The sequence below is a fragment of the Dromaius novaehollandiae genome, chromosome 1 (assembly GCF_036370855.1).
Source record: "Dromaius novaehollandiae isolate bDroNov1 chromosome 1, bDroNov1.hap1, whole genome shotgun sequence".
Classification (NCBI taxonomy): domain Eukaryota; kingdom Metazoa; phylum Chordata; class Aves; order Casuariiformes; family Dromaiidae; genus Dromaius; species Dromaius novaehollandiae.
This window is the reverse complement of record NC_088098.1, coordinates 164,073,218-164,095,067: the sequence shown is the minus strand read 5'-3', so window position 1 is coordinate 164,095,067 and position 21,850 is coordinate 164,073,218. Positions and strand designations below refer to the sequence as shown.

At 37.5% G+C, this 21,850-nt stretch overlaps 1 protein-coding gene across 1 annotated transcript in view; it reads left to right on the top strand.

Moving 5' to 3' along the window:
* GPC6 (glypican 6) overlaps window positions 1–21,850 on the top strand; it is a 757,595-nt gene that overhangs the window by 402,323 nt on the left and 333,422 nt on the right. Inside the window, exon 3 of the mRNA XM_026119440.2 lies at window positions 15,300–15,691. Coding sequence (XP_025975225.2) covers window positions 15,300–15,691 — 392 coding nt within the window. The remainder of the gene's footprint in view (window positions 1–15,299; window positions 15,692–21,850) is intronic.

Sequence of the window (21,850 nt, the reverse complement as noted above, 5' to 3'; positions counted from 1 at the left end):
TAATTCCTCCACTCATAGTTGTATTTGGAGCTAGATTTGATGTTAGATTTCATGCTTGCTCTTCATTCCAGGTCCCTAGTTCTGGCTTTAAACCAGAGGATGAGCTCCTCAGTAATTCTTATATTTGCAAGAATATCTCCTGATAGCCTATCAGACTAGTATTAGTATATTTATGTGGCAGATTTTGATTTGCAATAAAATGCTATTTCTTTATTCCTGTAATTCGGAAGAAGAGGCACGTGGTTTAATTGAAGGAGTGCTTTCCTAGAAGCTAAAATCTTCTGAGTTTTAATACCCACTCTATTCTCCATGCAATTTTGAATGATTTCTCTGATCACACTTCCCTTTCTTGCTTTGTGTGCCTTTGTGTGTCTTTTGTATCTCGCCTGTATATACCGACTGAAGATTTCAAACAGTGTAGAAAATTCTAGGCAGACATACTGTTGAGATGAAATGTGCCACTAAAATTTATGTAGTTAAATGTTTCAGGTAAGCCAGTGATTAGTCCGACGAGATGATCAAAGTGACTCACTTCCCCTTTTCCCCTTCCTCTACCCCAGTCCTCCACCCTGCCAGAGTTTCAGCCTCTGAAGCAGACGTGGTTGTTAGTTGCTATACCCTTCTCCAGGGTAGCTGATTGGAAGCTTTGATATTCCTAAAAGGTCTTGATTTTTCATAATCCCCTTTTGTGTGAACAATTTGGGTATCACAGACCTTAATTCTCTATTCTCTAGCCTGTACGATCCTGTGGCAATTTCCTAGCCTGCTCTGCATCTATCAAGGTAGAAAATTAGGCATAGGCTGATGGAGTTGGCAGTGAAGTGGCAAAGACAGATGATTATCCAGAAAATTCACATCCTTTGACAAAAAAAGTTTAACTCCTTAGACATGGGCATCCTTTTATTTCATATCCCTGAAGGTTGCTTTCACATATATTTACAGCAAAATAGTTTCTAAAGCTTAGTACTGAAACCAGAGATAGAAACACATAAGTGCCCAGGTTCCTAAGGAGATCACAAGATGCATGTGCAATGAGGTATTTCTTTGGCATGTTTAAAAATATGTACAATAAAATCAGTTTCAAGAGCTTCTTACTATAGAGGACAGTAATGACAAATGAACTGGGTATACTAAAACTATATGAAAACAGAAATAGTTTCTGAAATATTAAGTACTCATTCAATTATGAAATTTAAACAATGCAAAAGGACTTCAGAGATATATTTGTGGTTCTAGAAATAGACTTGTTTGTGAGCTGTCACAGTTCAAACACTCAGAATGAGAATATATTTTTCAAATAGTTCTAAGACTTTAAAAACAATACAGAACTATTTATTTTCCAGTTTCCAGGTTTCAGACTTAGTCCAATACACCTTTTAGATGCAAACTCCATCAAATCTTTAGAACTGAGTTATTGTGCAAATGCTTCAACCACAGAATTTTAAATATTATATAGTCGTGCTTGTTTCGGGAAGCTGAAAGAATATAGCTCTATCTGCAATGGGTTTGTAATTTCAAGCTCTCACCTCTATTAATATGAAGGAAACAAGTTCTGTAGAAGACAGACCGTTTTAAACATTGGTGAAGAAAAAAAGAATTAATTTCTAGAGCATACTGTCCTGAAGCTGAGCATAAAATGTGCATGTGACTACCTCTGAGCCTTTCTGGCTCCTTTCTCTGTGCACTTCTGGAGTGTTTCATCTCCTTTTCTGCGTCTTTCTCTCCCTGTGTCAGAGGAGGAGCCCAGCTGCTAGCATCTGTACCACAAACAGCCTTCAGCCTCCTGTCTAACCTGTGAAAGCACGGTAGCTTTGCATGCAATTGGTGCGCTTACAGTTTAGGTGTCTGTTTTATAGAGGCCTTTTAATTATTTTTATCTTTCTCCTAAATGGAGGTGAGACATTTCTACTCACTCGTTTCAATAATATTTCTCCTCTACAACAATCTAGTTATAATTATTTAATTTTACTTTCTTAAGCGACAGAATGAGTTTGGTACTTCTGAATAGGTGCAATCTACAACCTTAGATGTTGCAGGAGTTTGTGTCCACTTTATGGGCTTAGAACCCTATTTGGCATATGTGACACAAAACTTGGCATTTAGAGAAACCTTCTTTCAGCAGCAGTAAGAGCCATATCCGTGTGTTTCTGGATAGGTGACTTAAATACTTAATTTGTAAACACTTTTGGAAAGTTGCGCTTGACAAGCACATTAAACCTGTCCCTCATGAGCTGCAAATACATTAACTTACAGCTACAGTGTATATTCCACAGCTGGCTGTCAGGATGTAAGTAAGAGTTTTGCTCCATGATCAAACGGAAGTTTAAAATTCAAAGCATTCAAGATGCTTATCATTATTGTCAGTTTTATGCTTTCCTGCAAACGATGAGAAAAACCTTTCCACCATGCAACCACCCACCGAAGGTGCACTTTTAGCAAAGTTGTCAGCTCCCTGCTGAGTGAGTACCTCACTATTTTTGCTGAAGCCAGACCCTTGCCGAACTCTGCCTGTTGGGGCCCACTTAATTTGAAATAGTTGGAGCACCGCACAGAAGCCAGACGCAGAAGGACACAAAAACTACATTGGCAAATGATCTGTCAAGTGACCCATGAACAAAATCGAGATTGAGTTGCCCTTTGAAATAAACCTATTTGAATTTTATTATCTCTCGAGCACCTTGTGTCTCTAATCTTGTGAAAGGTTAGTATTCCATCCATCAGAGCGAGATTAGAGCTCTAGCTGATGCCTGTGCTTGATGATAACTGAATGCAGCAGTTGGGGCTGGAGGAAGGAGATTCATTACCATCAGTAGTTCAAAGAAAGATTGGGTAAACAGACACCCAGGGAAGCGGGTTCGCAATATAGACCACATATATTCCAGGTCAGGATAGCAGAAATCAAAGGACCAGAATGTCAGCAAAGATTTAAACCTTTTAACAATAATCCAAGTACGGCAATGTTATTTTAGGCCCATCCTTTTTTTTTTTTTCTTCCCGTGTCACAGATTAGCAGACCCAAGTGGCTGCTGCCTACCTGGCTGAAACACTAAGCACTTCCTGTGTCTATTTATCAAGCAAAAGCTAAGACTAAAGGCATAAATGAGGAAAAAAAACCCACAACCCTCCAGGACTCATGATCAGATTAATCTCCACCTGGTGCAATTGCATGCATACACAGAAGTGAAGAATTCAAATTCTGTGATGTTAAAAAATAATGCTCCATTGTAATTAATTGGCAAGTTCTCTCTCTCCTACCTCAGGTAAAAATCATTTCTCATGTGTTATGTCCTTTTTAAAACATACCCGACACTTTGAAAAAAGCTTTACTGAACAGGCATCATTTTCTTTCATGTCCTTGTTTGCCTGAACTTTCTAAATTTTGTATTATGTTCTGAATTATATATATGTGATTAAGTTATTAACAGTGGTGACCTGGCTTCTAATTTTAAAAATAGGGTCATGATTAAGGTTTTCATTGTTCTGTAGCAATATCAGCTCCAGCCCTACTCATTGCTTCAAGAATAGAGGAGTAATCCAAAGGATTAAAATGTATATGTATTTTCTAATCTTTTAGTTCCTCCTGATGGGTCTGGATTTGTGCCTCTGGCTTTTCCATTCGTCCAAAGCAGCCCATGTATTTACGGTCTCACATTTGGCTTTGAAGGATAACAAGCAGCCCTTTGGAGCTGATGGCAGTGTATCAGCCAGCAGCGAAATAACATGAGACTGAAATTTTTATTTGCTGTCAAACTTCATAACATCACAAAGGAAAAAACTGAGGGTAGGTCTGAGGTTTTCCAGAGGCAGAGGTATTTTATAACAGTAGAAATGGTTGTGTGCAAAGTAGGAACCAGTTTAGCTCTTAGGTAGTAGCACCAGCTTAGTCACAAAATTTTTAAAAAATGTAAAACACAATGCCAAAATAAATTTCAATTTACAATAGATTGTACTGATGCTCAGCATGTAGGAAATCATGATTTTCAGTTATATCAGACGAGATCAGAGCCTGCTGGTGGATTGTAAAAGCTTTTATGGCAGCTTCTCAGAATCAGCAAAGATATGTGGAAGAGGCCAATTTTAAAGAAAAAATAGGTAGAACAACAACAACAAATTCTAAGGTGCTATGAAATATTTCATTTCAAATCTTGATTCCAGAGAAAAAAGCAACTGGTTCTTTATACACAGCAGAAGCACTTTGCATTAGCCTCTGCAGTTCCATCTTCTGTTACTTAACTAATTTTTACTGTAATAAGGGACTAATAAATAAACTATACATGGGTATGTAACATTAATTAAGCTGCTTCATGACTAAGTATGTATTAGTAAGTATTGCAATTAGCTTGACATTAAACATAAAATTTGCAACTGAAATGTGCTATGTGTGCACATGGGCAGGTCTGAGTGAACATGTGGTCTGTACAAGAGAGGAACATGTGACTAATAAAATAATGCTTTTTCAGTGCAAATGGAGAATATTTCCTAGATGCCGGGTTGAATGAACAATATAATTTAATGCTGAACTCTAATATAAAAATTACCTAATGGGAACACATTTTTAATTACATGGTTTGTAAATGTAGAGACACTTAAAGTATAAGGTTATCTAGACTACATGAAATTATAATGTACTGATGATGTTTCTTATTATGTAAAAGGAGCGGTGTAATTAGTGTCACCTAACATGTACCATACCTAATTTTTGCATTTTTCAGAAGTTAGCACTGTTTTAGTGTGAGTCCAGATGCCTTTCAACAATCATTTTGATTCTCAATCGGGGAAGTATGTTCTCAATTAAATCCAGAAGGTGTGTTCTTTCCTGTGTCCTTTTCAAAGAAATCTCTCTCCTTGCTAGCTGTAGTGAGATATCTTTACCTTATGGTGCCATATGTTGAACAATTCTCCCAGTTACATTTGGAAAACGTAAATAAAGATGACTGAAAGTTAAAATAATCTCTTATAGTAAGTTTACACTTTACTTCCTTATCTCACCAGACCGTTGAAGCCTTTAGACTCTTGCAGAAGTGGAAGCCCTAAATACATCATATCAAGCAATAAAACTCATGCTTATATTAAAAGAAAACAGTAGCACTGATCTGATCTAGCCGATATGAAGAGACAGGCTCCTGCAGAGTGTGAACAGGGGCTTTCATTTTAAAGCCTGTGTTGGACTTCTGATCTGAATCATTCTGTCTCTCCCCATGTACTATATAAAAGCAGAGCTCGAGCAAGGCTCCACATTGGGGTTCCTCAATTAGATGTCTGGAGCGACGTGTAGCCTGGAGGGCAGGTCCCCCTACGCCTTGACAAGAGAGACAATTTGGGGGAATGTTGTTCCATGAGTGTATTCACAGGGGATGGTTTTAGTGGTACGACTGAGAGATCGTACTGGGGGAACCTCTGGAAAACTGAAGTCCAACTCTTTCTTCTTCTCAGTTTTTGCCTTCTATTCGGTTGCCATTTCCTTGCTCTTCTGTCTTCTCTCCCACCCCTTTCTCCTCTCCGGCTTTCACTCTCCTGTTTCATCTGTACTGCCTCTTTTGCACTTGTTTATCCTCCCTCATTTGAATGTTTCTGCTGTAGCATAGTGCAGGAAAACAAATGTAAGGGATCTTGTCAGCATGGATCAACCAGAACTTGTCAGGACCTGCTGCTCAGTAGAACTGATCCACTGTTCAGCTTGTTACGCGGATCACATCACAGAGCGCTGTCACTCCAAGCTGGGAAAATTTACATGAGAAGAACGGTTAGTGTTAGACTTTCAGCTCAGATGTGACACAGTGTTAATATTATGGCTGCAAAAGCTAGAGAAACACCAAAATATTACACATGGCCTCAGGCCTGGAGGTCTGGAAGTCCAAAGTGACTACTGTGCAAAAAAAAGTCATACAGAAATCCAGAAATAGGATTCAGGTCTCCCGGTTCCTATTTAACCACACCACTTCTCTTAAACACAGGAGCACAGCAAGAAGTCGAAGCTACTGTTTGTTTGGTTAGAGAATCCCCAGCTTCTGGGTTCACTGAAATATTTTTGTGATCACGTCCAGAAGAGTCAGCACCTAATCAGCAGAATAGCATAGAAGCACAAAGTCTTTGATATCACGATATGACACATATCCATTAAGATGGAAACATCACATTCGACACAGGAGCTAATTAATGGGAGCAAGAAATAAATTTGCCCTGGGAATTTTAAGGCCACTCCTGTATAGTTCAACTGAAAAGAAAGTAGATTATACTGTTTTAAATCTAATGTAGCCCTAAATATATGCTAATCTCGCTAGGATAGTTTTCCAGTTCATTGTATCATATCTAACCTCTAAGTTTCCTCATGACTGGAAAACTCTCCCAGTAGACACAGTTTTAGGAAGGAAAAAAAATTGCTATCAAGACGGTTGGTCAGATAAAACTCAATCAGGCAGCAGCCCAATCCAGTGAACTGGAGTCTGCAGAAGATTTGCATTGATGTTAAAGCTATTCAATTACAAACTTTGTTTTCTAACCCTTAAGCTTTGAAACATCCAGGTGGGAAGGATTATTGACTTCACAATTTTTCACCAGCATGTGAATGCAGATCCAGGATCTGAAAGTGAGACTATTTTCTTCAAAAGTCGTAGATCTATTTGTACAATTATAGTTTGTTTGAAGTCGACTGTGTTATCCTTAAGGTTCACCATGATTTTATACATTGCCTTGTTTTAAGTCATTGATTCCTCACATCTGACCTCTAGGAACACTGTTTTTTCATAAAATTCATACTATTACCTTAGGAAAAAATATCCAATAACAAACTGAAAACATTTAAGTTGACTTCTTGACATTTAAGTTAACTTTTTTTGATGTGACAATAGGGAAAGAAAGTTGGTTGCTACAATGAAATTTGACAGTATAGCTCAATTTATAAGCCAGAAATTCTTTTCTGTCAGCAGTGTTAAACCATAACAGAAATTATTATTTGCATTCAGAGGTCTCTGGAAAAAACATCAACATGACTTCATTACCTTTTAAACTGAAGACTTATATACAAAATTGATTTTATGTATATAATAATTTCAGTAGGAAGCTAGACTTTAAACTGCTTTTACAGCAGGTTTCTATTAGTTAGTTCAAATAGAAGTCTCTTCAGATACTGCAATGTGATCTGTAGCAAGTCTCACATGTTAGAGGTTTTTTGATGTAATATACTGATTTTTTTTATAAATCCTAAAATAAGCTTGTTCTGAAGAGATAGATAGAAAGGTGAAATGAGGTGGGAAGGAGAACTGTAATAGATTTGCAGCAGTTATATAAAATAAATACAACTGTGAAAGTATTTCTTAACTCTCTGCACTTGTCAGTTTGACTTGAAAGTAGCTGCAATTCTCATTTTAAACAAGCAATGACATTCCTCAGCCTGAGCTGTTGGATACCTGGCTTTCCTCAGTGGCATGTGGGAACTGCACTTCCTCCTGGGTACTTTGCCCTAATAGATGTGATTCAGTAGCTGCTTTCAGAAAACAACCCCCCTCTAGCTTGTAAGCTGAGACACTAGAGCACGTGGCTGTAATATGAATTTGAGCTTCTTTGGCTGAATAGGGCCGAGACCAGATTTTCTCCTTCCTCAATGACAGCTCTTCACAGCAGTCTATTATGTTTAAAAAGAGAGGAAGAAACAATAAAGACGCTATCTCAAAAGAAAAGAAGCAGCCCTCCGCAGTGCTCATAGATGCCTAATTCCAGACGGAGATTTCTGCCTCTGAATCCCCGTTCCAAAGTGTAGCTGTTGTCAGGTGGCAGTAAATCCCCTAATTGTAAAAGACAGAACATTTCAGTGTTCTCTGCTGGCCATTTAGAGCCTCCTTTCACACTAATGAATCCTGCTCTTAGTCAATTAATGCTGTCTGTTCAGTGGATAGGCATCAAGGAATCCAACTCGGTGCTACATTTCTTCCCAACAACACATCGCCTGACTGGTGAACACTGCAGTTCTGAGCCTGTCAATTGCAAACACCTCTCCTGGTTTGTAGCCTGCTCACCAAAAAGTGCCTACTTTTTCTTCTTCCTCAGACCCCAAGTATAAAAGTTATTCTGGCTAAAATCAGTTTTATGTAGCTTGCACCAATGTCAATTATCCTTTATTTTCCCCCATGTCTTCTGGTCCACCTTAGACCTGCCAGTGTTAAGAGACCACAAACCTTTGGTAAGCTAAAAGATCTGTTGTAGATTATAGGCATGGCGAAGAATATTCATACAAAATGTTAGATGGTAAATCTCCTTTACTATGGAAGTGGATATTTAATAGCCTCTAGTGGTGCATAGGGAAAAACAGAACAGGCTCTATATTTTAGAACAATTGTTGCAGTGAGTCTCATAGTTTATATATTGTTAATATCATTTTCATGAAAGCTTTAAATGTTTTTCAGAAGAAAATGTAATGACTCATGAATTTTTCATGAGGCATTAGGCATTTTTATGAACATGTGATGTAAAATTCATCATTCCAAAATTCACAGATATCCATGAAATGCCACATGCCTGTCTTTGGTCATGGATATTCATGACAGTAGTACTGCTGTAAGCATTTAAATGTCCATTCATAAATATTCTAGAATGTGGCCTCCTGATGCCATGTAACATTTTGCTTATGTTTTATGAGTACTTCACTTAGGGATTTTCCACTTGATAATGAAAGTAGAAACTTCAGGTTATTAGTGTATATATAAATTATGTGAAAAGCTATCTCATTGCTTTGTTTTTATTCCTAGCATTTTCTTTCTTCACTATTACTCTAAGTCCAATGAATTCTATGAGGGGATCTTGGGAATTTCACGTTCCATATTTATTATGGAGGATACACCATCATTATAAATAAAAAGTACCAGGTGCAACATAATATGAATTAAGATTTTATACAGCAGTAAAGATTTCTAAAAGTATATTTAATAATTCTCAAGTAAAAAGTGACGTATTTCACAGGATTGTCTGTATAGAACCAATTGCAGGATGAAGTCTCCTTCTTAGAAGTTATAGTACTAATAAATGAATTTTGGTAGAGAAGAAGCAAGACAATAAGTTTAGCATTCAAAGCCTGCACCTGCATCTTCTGAAGTTGTTGAGAATGTTCTCACTGACTTCAGTGTTGCAGAATAGTCTAATAGACCTTTAGGGATGTATGTAATCAGCTTTGAATAGGTGACAGACCCTTTAACGGCATATTAATGTTCATTTGTACAACATCTTCACTGTATATTAAAATTAGATAAATGTCCTAAATTCTTTTTCAGAGTAGGTTCATGTTGTGATAATACTATTTGATGTTATAATCTTGCTGTAAATACTAGTCTAGTTCTTTTCCACATCCCATATTGCATGGATCTGACCTGACCTGTCCAGCACAGCCCAGGATAAATGTGTTTCAGTTTCCTCCTCTTCCTGCTGTCCCCCTTCTTAGGGCCAAGCAGTCTTGTGTGCATTGTCTGTGGGCAAGGATGGAGTCATAGCAATCTCCTCCATTCCTGAGGCCTTCCTCCTTCCCTACAGCCACCCGGCAAGAGCTTCCAGCCCTGTCAGTGGACACTTAGCAGGGAGTAGACGGAGTAAAGGGTTGTGCTGTGGGAAGAAGTCATGTACTCTGTATGCAGAGGGAAGGGAGGAGGTGACTGTGAATGACCTTCTCTAATAAAGTAGTTGGAGAAATGCCTCAGTAGTCTGAGAAGTAGAGGGGTTAAAGAGGGAAGAGAGACCCTCATCTTCACTCATAACCTTGAGACTATACAGACTTCTAAAAGATTAATAACATTCGAAAGAAATAATAATCTCAGAATACTTCCAGGCACAGGACATCTTGGAAAGCTATCAACATCTATTAAGAGTCAAATCATTTCACTCATAGGTGATTTTATCCAAGACATATGGTAGAGGATTTGAATCACTTATTCTGAAAGTTTTAATCATTTTATTTAATCATCTTACCTATTTTTCTTAGATTTAAATGTGATGTTTATTTATTCAAAATAAGTTTAAAAAGAGGATAAATTTTCAAGAGACCTTGTCACCCCATAACCTCTGTTATTCCTAATGGGAGCTGAAATTTTTTCCCAGTTGTGATTGCTGAGTCTTTCTAAAGGTCAAAGCTGTAAGGGAATTTTGAAATTAGATATTCAAACTCACTAAAGAATAATACCGATGGACTGGCCTCATGCGTACAGTTTGTGCATGGATGAATATAAATACAAATATAATGTCAAAAATAGAAAAAATACTTACTAATCTACTGTAAGTAGTCTCCTTATAGCAGATTTTTTTTCTCCATTGGGAAGTTAAATTGAGTGTTAGCTTCTTTTGTAATATTAGTTACTGTTAGAAAAGAGTCTCTGGAAACCTAAAATGAACAGGTGGAAAATGTAAATGAAAAGACACAGAATAGACATAGATTAATTTCACTTGAGTTTCTATGAGACTGTACTTCACAACTTCCAGTAATTGATACCATCATGGAGTGTCTTAAAAAAGCATTTTAAAGAGTCCTATAGAAAAATGAAGAGTTTGCTGAAACTGGATCTTTTCATGAACCACTTCATGAGTAAATAAATTAACCTAGGGCTGTGAAAAAAAAAGAAGATAAAACTGCCATTGATGAATATGTCATAAATATAAGTGTCTGTACCTAATGACTTGATTTTACCCCAAAAGATGGTCAGCTTACATGAATTCTAATATCCTTCTTACTATCAGCCTAATCATAAAGACTGAGAAGTTCAAAGATGTCTAATGAATTTAGGCACCTAAATTCCACTAAATTCTACACAGGATGAGTACGCGCCTCTTCACAGTAAATGGGAGATCACTGGAATTTATATATCTAACTCTCCAGAGCTGTTTGAAAATTAGAACCCACAAGCAGGAAGGCAAGGCTGTAATGGAGATTATAGGCATGCATGTTTTGGATGGTGTTCGTCAATGAAGGATGAAATCAGCATGCCATCCTGAGCAGAGTTTTCCATAAATGCTGATGAAAAATCCCACATATATATCTATCCAGAAGCTCTGGAGAGCTTTGTGTAACTCTGCAGTATTCTCTCAGGTAGCAGTTAGACTGCATGTCACACGTACTAGATGCATCAAAATACAACCACCTCTGGTTCTACTAAAAAATGAAAGCTGAACAAAATATTTGGTAAATGAATGAAATTGGCTTTTAGTCTTTTTTGATCACTTGCAAGATCATGAAATATGTGCACCAACATAATACACATTTGTTTACTTAATAATAGTCTCTAGACAGTAGCTATTACTTTGTGTCAAAAGCAGTTATTACATCACGTCGTGCTGTAATTTTATCCCCAGTGCTGATCCACCAACATGTGGTGACAACTAGTTGTCTCTCTGGAATTAGGTTAGTTCTCAGGTTGAATTAAATTATGACACTAGGCTGCCTATGTTAAAATAGAGTGAGAAAGTCAGCATTCAGTTGAGAAGGTAGTATGAGAACTAACAAAACTGTATTTTTAATCTGAGGCCCATGGGATGAATCTACCATTCAGTAAAAGCCTCTAAGCAACACATATCCTTTCACTATGTAAATATATTGTCTGATGACAGACAAAGTGTTTAATAACAGTTCAGACCTCATCTACACCTGCTATTATGAATCTGACAACCTAAATTTACAAATAATATTTAAAAATTGAAAACTATCTGAAGTGATATGCATTGATTGTAAACCCACTATTTAAGTCCACGTTGAGCATGTAATGGTTTCAAATAGTAATCTTCTCTCCCTTTTTTCAGGTATATGTACTGTAACTCACAGTGTGCCTTAGACCCTATCCTTTTGAACTACCTCATAAACTGAAGTAAACTGGCTTGCTGATGACCGTCTGGCTAATAAATGAAAGCTATATAAAAATGTGTGCAGCATAAGACACACCCAGGACATATTCTGTCATACAAGTGAATCGCCATTTAAAATTAGGGAAAATATTTCCAGCACTAACATTGCTCAAGACAGCCTATTTTGTCAGCAAAACTTTTCACAAGATATATATTTTAAAACACTGCACAGTTCTGCCTTATATAGATTCCCCTCTCCCACCCTAGTACTTGAGTGCCTTCCAGGAGCACATTAAGCAACATGATTAATGTCTGTCTCATCTTCATTCTTCTACTTAGAGCTGAAATATTACATTATTTTTCAAAAGGTACCTGCAAGTTGATGAAATATCATCTTTGCAATGGGCATAAAGTCTTTAAATTACTATGAAGACTGTGGAAAAATTCAACCTTTGCAGAAGGAAGTACAGTTTCTCTTGATGTGACTGGACAAGTGCCCAACTACGCCAGGACACAGTCTCTGTATATGAGCAGTGCAAAGCAGGCCACCTTATTGATGTATGTAGTTTTCCTGACTGAAAAAGCAGGTGATCTTTCACAGCAGCATTCATTTTGCTGAACAGGACTTGATTAAGATTTTTTTCTGACTAATTAATACAACATGAGAGATCTTTTCTCTTTCAAACTGAAACAGGTGCCCAATTTTGTAGTTGTTGCTGCTTTATTAACCTAATCCTGCATAGGGTTACTGATGCAGATAACTAACTGTCTTAAAGTAACTGTCTTTTGTATCAAAGCATGCAGAAGAATAAAGGTCTAACTTTTTAATGGCATAACAACTTACTCTAAGCAATAGCTTTCAAAGACTAGAGACCTAGGAGAAAACTAAAAATTAACTGCTATTCAGAAGATGCTAATTTTCCCACAGCTTATCATATGTCTGGTGTCACATTTGGCCTAACATGACATATAAGCTTTTGGAGTTAGTGGTAATGCTTATATTGCAGTAGATTTAAAGATTGCAACCAGCCCAGGGCACATTGTGCTAGATGCTATACAAGCATAGAATAAATGACTATTCCAGCCTAAAAAGTTTGGTTGGTTTCCAACAGACTGACTATGAGATTGCTAAATAATACCCGTACATAAAGAAATAGTAGGCTAACAATCTCAGACCAGAGGAGCTGTCAGCCAATTCTCTCTGTGACTGATTTATACAATGGCATAATCTTTTAAGATAAATAGTGGGATTCCCAGTGTGGCTATAGACTGGGATTTGATTTGCTTACAGCAACCTTTTGATATACAGAACCTCGTGTGAGAAGACTGAGGGGCCTGGATTCACTAGTTTTATGGTTGCCTTTCACAGTTGTCATTCAGTTGCACTGGGTCCTAGTGCCAGACCTCAATCCTAAAACAGGTTATCTGCCATCCTTTTGCCTTACAGACTCTGTGAATACAGAGCCAGATACATTCAACCATACAGCCAGTGTATGCTACTTCTTAGAAGAAGAAATGCGGAATGTATAAAATAATAATCAGGATGATTCATACATCAAGGATCCCACTATGTCAGAATTAGGGTCGAAGAACTGTTTTGCTTTGTTTTCCTCTAAAACTGCTTTGTCAGAATGCATGGATAATTTGAAAAAACAACAGAAAAGACCCGTACACTGTATGTTGTGGACCTCAAGTTGTTCTTCTTGCCAGTGGGGAGGAAAAAGGGTTTGTTTTTTTGTTTTTTCCTACATGATCTATATGGCAAAAGCATATTCTTTCCCAAAATGAATTTATTTATGCCCTCTGAAGAGCTCTAGTTTTAATGACAGTTTAGACAGTGATACATTTATTAGAATATATTTTCCCTTTAATAAGTGCTTTGATGTACCAAGTGTCTCCTTAGTGTTGTGTGTGTGCATTGTCATTATAACCCCTTTGCAGTTATCCAGGAGATCAAAGACAGCAGTTCTGCACAATTACTGCCAAAAAGGAAAGGCTCTGCTTCTGCTGAGTCCTTGCAGCCTGGTACACAGTGTTTAGTGTACTTTGCTTTCCACTGATCACAGTTGCAAGCCCTCGAATTTAGTGAATAATTTTTCTTTTGGATTCTTAATTCCCATCCTGTCTTCAGCTTTACAATGGTTCTGCATTTTCAGGAATCTCCGTAGCCACGTAATGGCTCCACATTGTAAGGGTATTCACATTATAGCAGTAGCCGTGATTTTAAGTCAGGGTGTCCATGCAGTTAGCATATTAAATTGTGTCCTTGGGCAATGACTATGTATTTAGAATCTAGCATCTTGGAGTTGGCTGTATGATGACTTCTGCATCAGTGTGACTCATTTAATAGCAATAAGTATATGTCTTTGCTATAGGCATTGCCATCTCTGCCTTACCGCCTGAAGTGCCCCATTTACAGGCCACAGCAGTCATCAAACTCTTTTTCAAAGGAGATTTACGGAGGTCGGTTGTGGTGAGGGACCTGATGACAAGTGGACGTTATAGGAAGATGGTACCTTCTAAAATCTGAGGGAGCTCTGCCTGCTTTATCAGACATATTTAAAGAATGACTGTACATGTTTAGTGAATCTCTAGGGAAAACCTAAACATCATAGGGAAGTTAAAAGATCTTAACAGAAGAGATGATGGCACATTTCCACTGTCCTAAGAGAGATTTCAGAGATCTCTGCTGTGCTTGGTATCCCATGGGCCCAGTTTCCAGTCCATAGGTTAAAAATAGGTTATGGTTTGGGTCTGAGTAAGTAAGAAGCACAGAAGCAATTAAGTTTGACATGCATTTGAAGAAATATAAGGCATACTATTCCAATGCCAACGACTAGCACAAATGGGAATAAGCAGGCTGGCTATGACACGACTGGTGGATGATTCTGGTACAGTCCTTCAGTATATCAAATTATTGAAAATGATAACATTTTCATGGTATCACCTAGACAAGTAATATTTTAAAGAGGATTCTGCACATGTACATTCATCTCTCTCTCAGATTTTCTTCAAGAATATTTCAAAATAAGTTATCAGACTTATTTCTGTGGTGTTCTTCTACATTATAAGACGAGCTATTCTGAGATCACTGCAGTTCTAGTTATATCATCATATTAATGACCTCACATTTAGCATACAAGATTTGGTACACAAGCTGTGGAGGATTTTGCAACTGGCTGGGATTGCTATGTTCAAATAATAAGTGAAGAAGTGGAACTATTCTCAATGAAGTTCTTTTAAATGCATATTTAATGTTTAGCGTTATAGGTGCTGTATCTTTCTGCCTTGTTGGGGAATCCAGGATATGCACTATTTTTCTTTACCTCCACATAAAGCTATTTCCTATTCAAATAATTGAATTTTACTAGTGAAGTGTAGTGGCAATAACATATTAGGTCAAATTTTACTAATGGTTATATAGGAATGCAATCAAAAAAAGTGTGTGCCTTATTAATATTTTTATTAACACCTGCTTATTTTCTCTGCAGAATTTTTCCGAGAGCTTCTGGAGAATGCAGAAAAATCTCTAAATGACATGTTTGTACGGACGTATGGAATGCTGTACATGCAGAACTCAGAAGTGTTCCAGGATCTCTTTACAGAACTGAAACGATATTATACAGGAGGTAACGTGAATTTGGAGGAAATGCTAAACGATTTCTGGGCTCGACTACTGGAGCGGATGTTCCAGCTCATAAACCCCCAGTATCATTTCACTGAGGACTACTTGGAGTGTGTAAGCAAGTACACAGACCAGCTGAAACCATTTGGAGATGTACCGAGGAAGCTGAAGGTTCAAGTGACTAGAGCTTTCATTGCTGCACGGACCTTTGTTCAGGGGCTGACAGTAGGCAGAGAGGTTGCAAACAGAGTATCCAAGGTAATATAAAATTAGGGTATTTTAAGCTTGAATTTGTTTCAAATGTATTTATTAGATATTTGAATTCTGATTATGAACTGCTTTTTTTTTTTTTCATGTGTACTGATATGCATATCCTAGGTTTATAAATAGGGGCAAGAGCTGTTTTTAATTCTTTTGGAGAGATTAAGGCCATACTGACTGGAAATCATTTCCCCTTGCTTAGGACACCACGAAATATCAATATACATCCCAATTCTATCATGGTAGTGATTGTCATCAGTAATGCAAAAAAGGTTACATATCTAAAAGATGGTGATTATGATCAGAATTTAAATGTTTGAAGTAAATTTATGCAGCTATTTGTTAGGGCAGCACAGACTGTACAGTATGCATTCATCATGCAACTGGGTGATGGATTTTTTTAGGAATGTCTAGTCATGCTTTTGATGAGGAAATAGACCACTAGTGACACCTCTGGAGCTTGAGCTTTCCCAAAGGACAGTTTGACTCACATTTATTTGTTTTAATTATTTATCTATGCAAATATTTATGATGATTATAATCCTCAAGGGCTTCACACAATTAAAGCTGCATAAGAAGAAAAACACACACAAAAATAACCCATTTGGGTACCCGAAATGTGCCTGAATGACTTCTTCTTATGCAGTGCTTCAAACTCAGCTGTATTTCTCTGAATTGCTATTCCAAAAAGATAGATGTTCTGTGATCTGGTTATTACACAGGCCTGATTTGTAGTATATCTGGAACTTACCTATACTCTGAATTCTGAAGTGCTTAAGTGAGGTTCTCTATGAGATGCTTAAATACTTTCTTCTGGTCTATAATTACTTGGGTGATTTTGGACTTGCCACTTACTTACAATACATTCCTACATTTACAATCTAAGCCATTCTTCTTCATCAGAAGGACTGGCTCTTTTGTTTCTTTTAAAACACAGCCAGAGGACAAGGTGGAGCAGATATATTGTAAAGTAGATTGCAGCTCAAGCACTCAAACAAGAAGAGGAAAAGCTGGCTACTAAACTTTTCTTACCATGTGTGACACATTATTTTGCAATTAAAAATTCAAAAGCTGTGGAGCCAGAAAGGTAGCTAACAAACAAGAGCCTAATTTTGTGCCTGGGTCATTTGTACGGCAGGAAAGGGTCATTTTGCATTTCGGTGCTGGTGATCAAAATACATGATCTTGATACCCAGTTAAAACTAAGGTCTCTTCCTCCCGAGTGCCTTCCTGAGCTATGGCATTGGGTTTCCCTTTATTTCTGGCACTGTTGATTCTTCCATTCCTTTCTGAACAGCGGCATGGCATCAGCATGAAATCCCAGCCTGTCTAGCCTGGTTGGTGGACGATATGGATGTTTAGTCTCTGAGTGTGTAGAGTGTCTCCCCAGATTTCCTGGAAAGGGCTTTGGTGTCCCCCTTGGTCAGGCTGCAAGTGCAAGTGCTCAGCTCTGAAGTCACTCTTGTCAGTAGACACTAAGTCTTGCTGCAACAACTGGATCTGGTTGTAGGGATCAGGCTATGTAATTCATGTAGTAGATGTGTTATGTGTGAAGCCCAAACAGATCAAGGTATGAACTGTCTACTGAGATGATCCTTTTTCTTTGCATGTACATAAATGCACAGAAAGTGCAGGTGTCTTGCCTTTCACATACCCAGGAATTGATTTTGTCCAGCCTGCTGGTTTTGGGCACACGAGCCCTTTGAAAAATAGATCCTTATCAATAGATAACTAAATGGTCATATAATCCTATGATGAGAACTACTAGTTCTATAATCCTAAAGTGAGCCTTTTTGTAGTGTCACTTGAAGATGGTAACAATAGCTCATTTTAAATTTTAGTGCTTCTGTTTTTTAACTTGACAGCAATCTTTCAAAATCTTTTAAGAGTGCCTGGTAGTTTGTGTGGTTGCAAGATACTGTACAGGTTCTTTGCTATAAATATAGATAAATATATTTTGAAATAATAAATTCCCGATATTTAGATTTTTCTAGTATTCATACCAGCTTCTTAGGTTTCTGCTTATTTATAACTTTGGTGAAATCTAACTGTTTTTATGACCTCCCAGAATATTGTTTAATTTGATAAAAGTTTCTTCCAAGCATCACAGGAAAGGGCTATGATGAATACAAAGGAGTGATCTCCTTCACACGCATTGAGTTCTTCATAAACAGTAAGTCATATATCTTTGAAACATGTATAGGAGGTAAAGTATAGGTGTAGTAAGTGATTGATTGATAAACTACTGTTTAGATACCAAATTTGGGACTCCTACAATCTTATTTTTCAAAGTATTTGGGCTTCATTGATTTAATTGTAAAGTGTTTTGTTAAACTAAGCTCCAATGTTCAGGCATCTCTGAAATGAAGAATGTGTAGTCAGTGACTCCCACGCAGTAAAAACAATGGCATGAGTGGCTTGCCTCATACAGTATTATCTGTGAAATCAGTGGAAAAATGTATTTTTTTATGGTAACATTCTGTTATGCTAATCATAAGATCCCTGGTATCTCTTTCTGAAGTACCCTCCCCCTACTAAACCCTTGAGTTTCTGGCACAAATGAAGGAAGGGTTTTCCAGAGAAGTGCCCTCCCTTTCATAGTCCTGATTCTTCAACCAGAACAGACCTATCCTATGCAATGAATGAGCTCATCATAAAACTGAAGACCTTACTTCCAACATTTTGTTAAGAATTAATGTCATTCAAGTTGAGACTTTCAGGGCTTACTCTAGTTGGCTAGATATCTAGTGTGCTTTAAGATGCTGTAGGATATCCACATCATCACACGGGGGTGGTTCACACAAGAGGCTATGACATACTTGCTTTCTTCTGGAGCTGGGTAGTCAGGCCGAGTACTCCAGTGAATTTCGAACAGTACCTATTAAATTAAAGCAATTCCAATGATCCCAAAGGCTGAGATTCCATTGCAAATTGTGGACACCTAAAATTAGCAATGAGAGCAGGTCAAGAGTAAGACAGCCATAATTGGGGTGTTCACATAGGAGGCAGCAGTCACAGATCTTTTCTGACTATAATGGAGGGTTGTCAATGCAGCCTGTGGAGGCTAGCTTTTCATATGCAGGGCTTCCAGCTGAGTAGTCCACGTACAGACACCTAGTAGCATTTTAGATGCCCTAAGGCGCTCCTCCCAACTTTGTGTTTTTTTTCAGAAAGGGTCCTACCTCAGTCCTGTGTCATATCCGCCAGGCCCATACGGTTGTTTCCAGTAGTACAGCAACTACAACACTAGCCCTACGTGTCTACTTCTGTGAGAGTGGAGTACTTCTGTAAAGTCTGTTGACTGTATTGATTACATTTCTGTTGAGTATATTGAATGTTCAGATGCCTAGCTCACATGGAAATGCTTGCCTTTAGACATCTAAATGTTAGCACATCCAGGACTCAGTCCCATTAAAGTCATAGAAGAATCCTGTTATTGATAGTTTGAGTACTTGACTTTTCAAACTTAATAATTTTCTTCCGGCTTGTTTGTATAAGTATGTAAAGTATCAACATATACAAGCTAAATGGAGTAGTATTTACAGAAAGCTGGGTGCCTCACCACATCCAAGCATTGTGCCTATATTGACAAGTTCATTTTATGTGTTGCACAAAATATAAAGCGAATGTACGTGTTCATTTTACAAATATCTGTGTGACTATGTATAAGTAATACTTTTTTTTTCCTTTGAATACTTCCCAATTGCAGTCTAGGCATAGCAATGAAAAACTTTTCCTGTCTAATCAAGTTATCCAACTAGAGAAATTTGACAATGATATTAATAAGAACAAAACAGGACTAATGGAAAAAAAGCTTGAATAGATTCCCACACTGCAGGGAACTCAATGCATTTTCATTTCTACCGTCTTTTCTTCTGCACTCTTTAGGTGCATACTGGCATGAAATTAGAACTCTGATTCTAAAAAAATACATATGAAGGAGAAAGCCATGGGATTAGCATGTTTTAGGGCCCAATGATGCTCTTTAGACCACATCTAGAATACTGCATCCAGTTTTGGGCCACCACTTACAAGTAAGATGTTGACAAACTGGAGTCTAGGAGAGGGCCACCAGGATGGTCGGGGCTGGAACACTTTCCCTGTGAGGAGAGGCTGAGAGACCATGGCTTGTTCAGCATGGAGAAGGGATGGCTTCAGGGGGCTGTAACAGCAGCCCCCAGTACTTATAGGGGGGTCACTGAGAGGGCAGAGCCAGGCTCTTCACAGTGCAGCATGACGAGAGAAAAATAGCCAGTGGACTTGAGTTGAAGCATGAAAGGTTCAGACTGGAAATAAGGAGACGCTTTTCACTGTAAGGACAGTCAAGCAGTGGAACAGGTTGCCCAGAGAGGCTTGGAAGTTTTCAAGACCCAACTGGACAGAGCCCTGAGCAACCTGGTGTGACCTCAGAGCTGACCTTGCTTTGAGCAGCAGGTTGGCCTAGAGACCTCCTGAGGCCCCTTCCAGCCTGAATTATCCTATGACCCTACTAAAATGTTCATGAAACGAACATTTTTACTTAAATGTAGAATATGCTTTGATGGCAAGACTGACTTTAGTATTAAAATATCTGTGGATATATTCATATCCACAGAAAATGGTCAACAGCTGCTAGTTTTAGAGACTGTGTCATATGCAGCCTGGTGAGACAGATGCGAAGATGCCTAAATGACCCCAAATATGAAAAATTAATAAATAGCCTGTGGAAAGGATGTGATTACTCTGATATCCAAGTTTTCATGGTTGTATCACAAATGCATATTTTTATGTTGGTGTATCTACTATAGGGCATGACAAATGCTCTATGGTATAAAGAGCTTTTCTTTAAACTTCATTTAGAACAGACTGCAACTGTTCTTCAAAGTTAGCACATAACTTTACCACCAAGAAAAGAGACAGGTGAATATTTTTTTCTTCCTGTTTTGAAAGTCATCCAGACTCAGCATGGATTTCATTTTCATAGTACTCTAATATCAAAAGATTCTTCAATAGGAACAGCACTTCCAAGACAAATGAAAAGAAAAAAAAAAGAGAGAAAAAATGAAAAGAAACACGATGCAGTAGGGATACATGCTTTCTGAAGATCTCTCTTCAGAGAGGGTGTAATATTGGGACTGCCTGAAAACTATGCAAAAAGTTAGTGTGTTCCTCGCAAAGAAACACACTAAGTACAAGTGTGTTCCTAAGTACAGCGCACTCAAACTAGGTAACACTTATGTCAAAGGTGTTCCACTTATATTAATATTTTGCTATTTGTTTACATGAGTGAGGTTATAATTTAGATAGCTCTCCTTTAGATAAATATTTTAGGTTTTTTTTAGGATATGCCCTTTACTATAATTTTGTGTAATGTTTTATTTCTGTCATGCAAACAGACATAGTTGCATGGCATGTATCTGAAGCTGTGCAGTTTTAGTTGAACAGAATTTTTATAATCTCAAAGTCCAGCTGCACTTTTAAAAAAATATTTTTATTTCTCTTACTAATGCATTAAAAATTTGACAGTCTGTGTTTGTTAAGGGCTTATTATATCTCCACTCAATACAGTATATTTCCTCTGGCTCGGGTAGACTCCAGCTCAATAACGTCTCTGTATGTTCTGTAAAGTTATTTATACATAAGAACAAAAAATAATGAGAATATATTTTAAAGTGAGAAAAATGAAACCTGTTTATTCATAAATTTATAACATAAGAACTGCCATTTTGAGCACACCAAAGGTCAGTTTAGTAGATTTCTACTTCACTGTCTTGCACTTTATGGGTCAGTATGAAAGCAGAACTTCTCCCCCAGTATACATTCTTATGCTATTTTATGGACTTCAAGTTTATGGACTTTCTGAGCTACAGGCTCAGAAATAATTGGTAGAATTTTCCACTAGCCTATTCTAGTAATTCTGTCAGATCCTAAAAACTTGTAGAATAGACTTTTCTGCTTTTACCATTTTAGGTAAAAAAGTGCTATTTTCCCCCATAAAAATATAGCATATTTTAAAATACTTAAAAGTCAATGTTTTTAAATTAATTTTATTTTTCTCAGTTTTTTCCCTGAGGAAAAAAAAATTCCTCACCAGCTGTGAATCAGTATATAATGTTAAACCGAAGAAACTACTGAAAATATTGTTGAAGTTCCTGCCACCTGTGATTTCCAGTAATG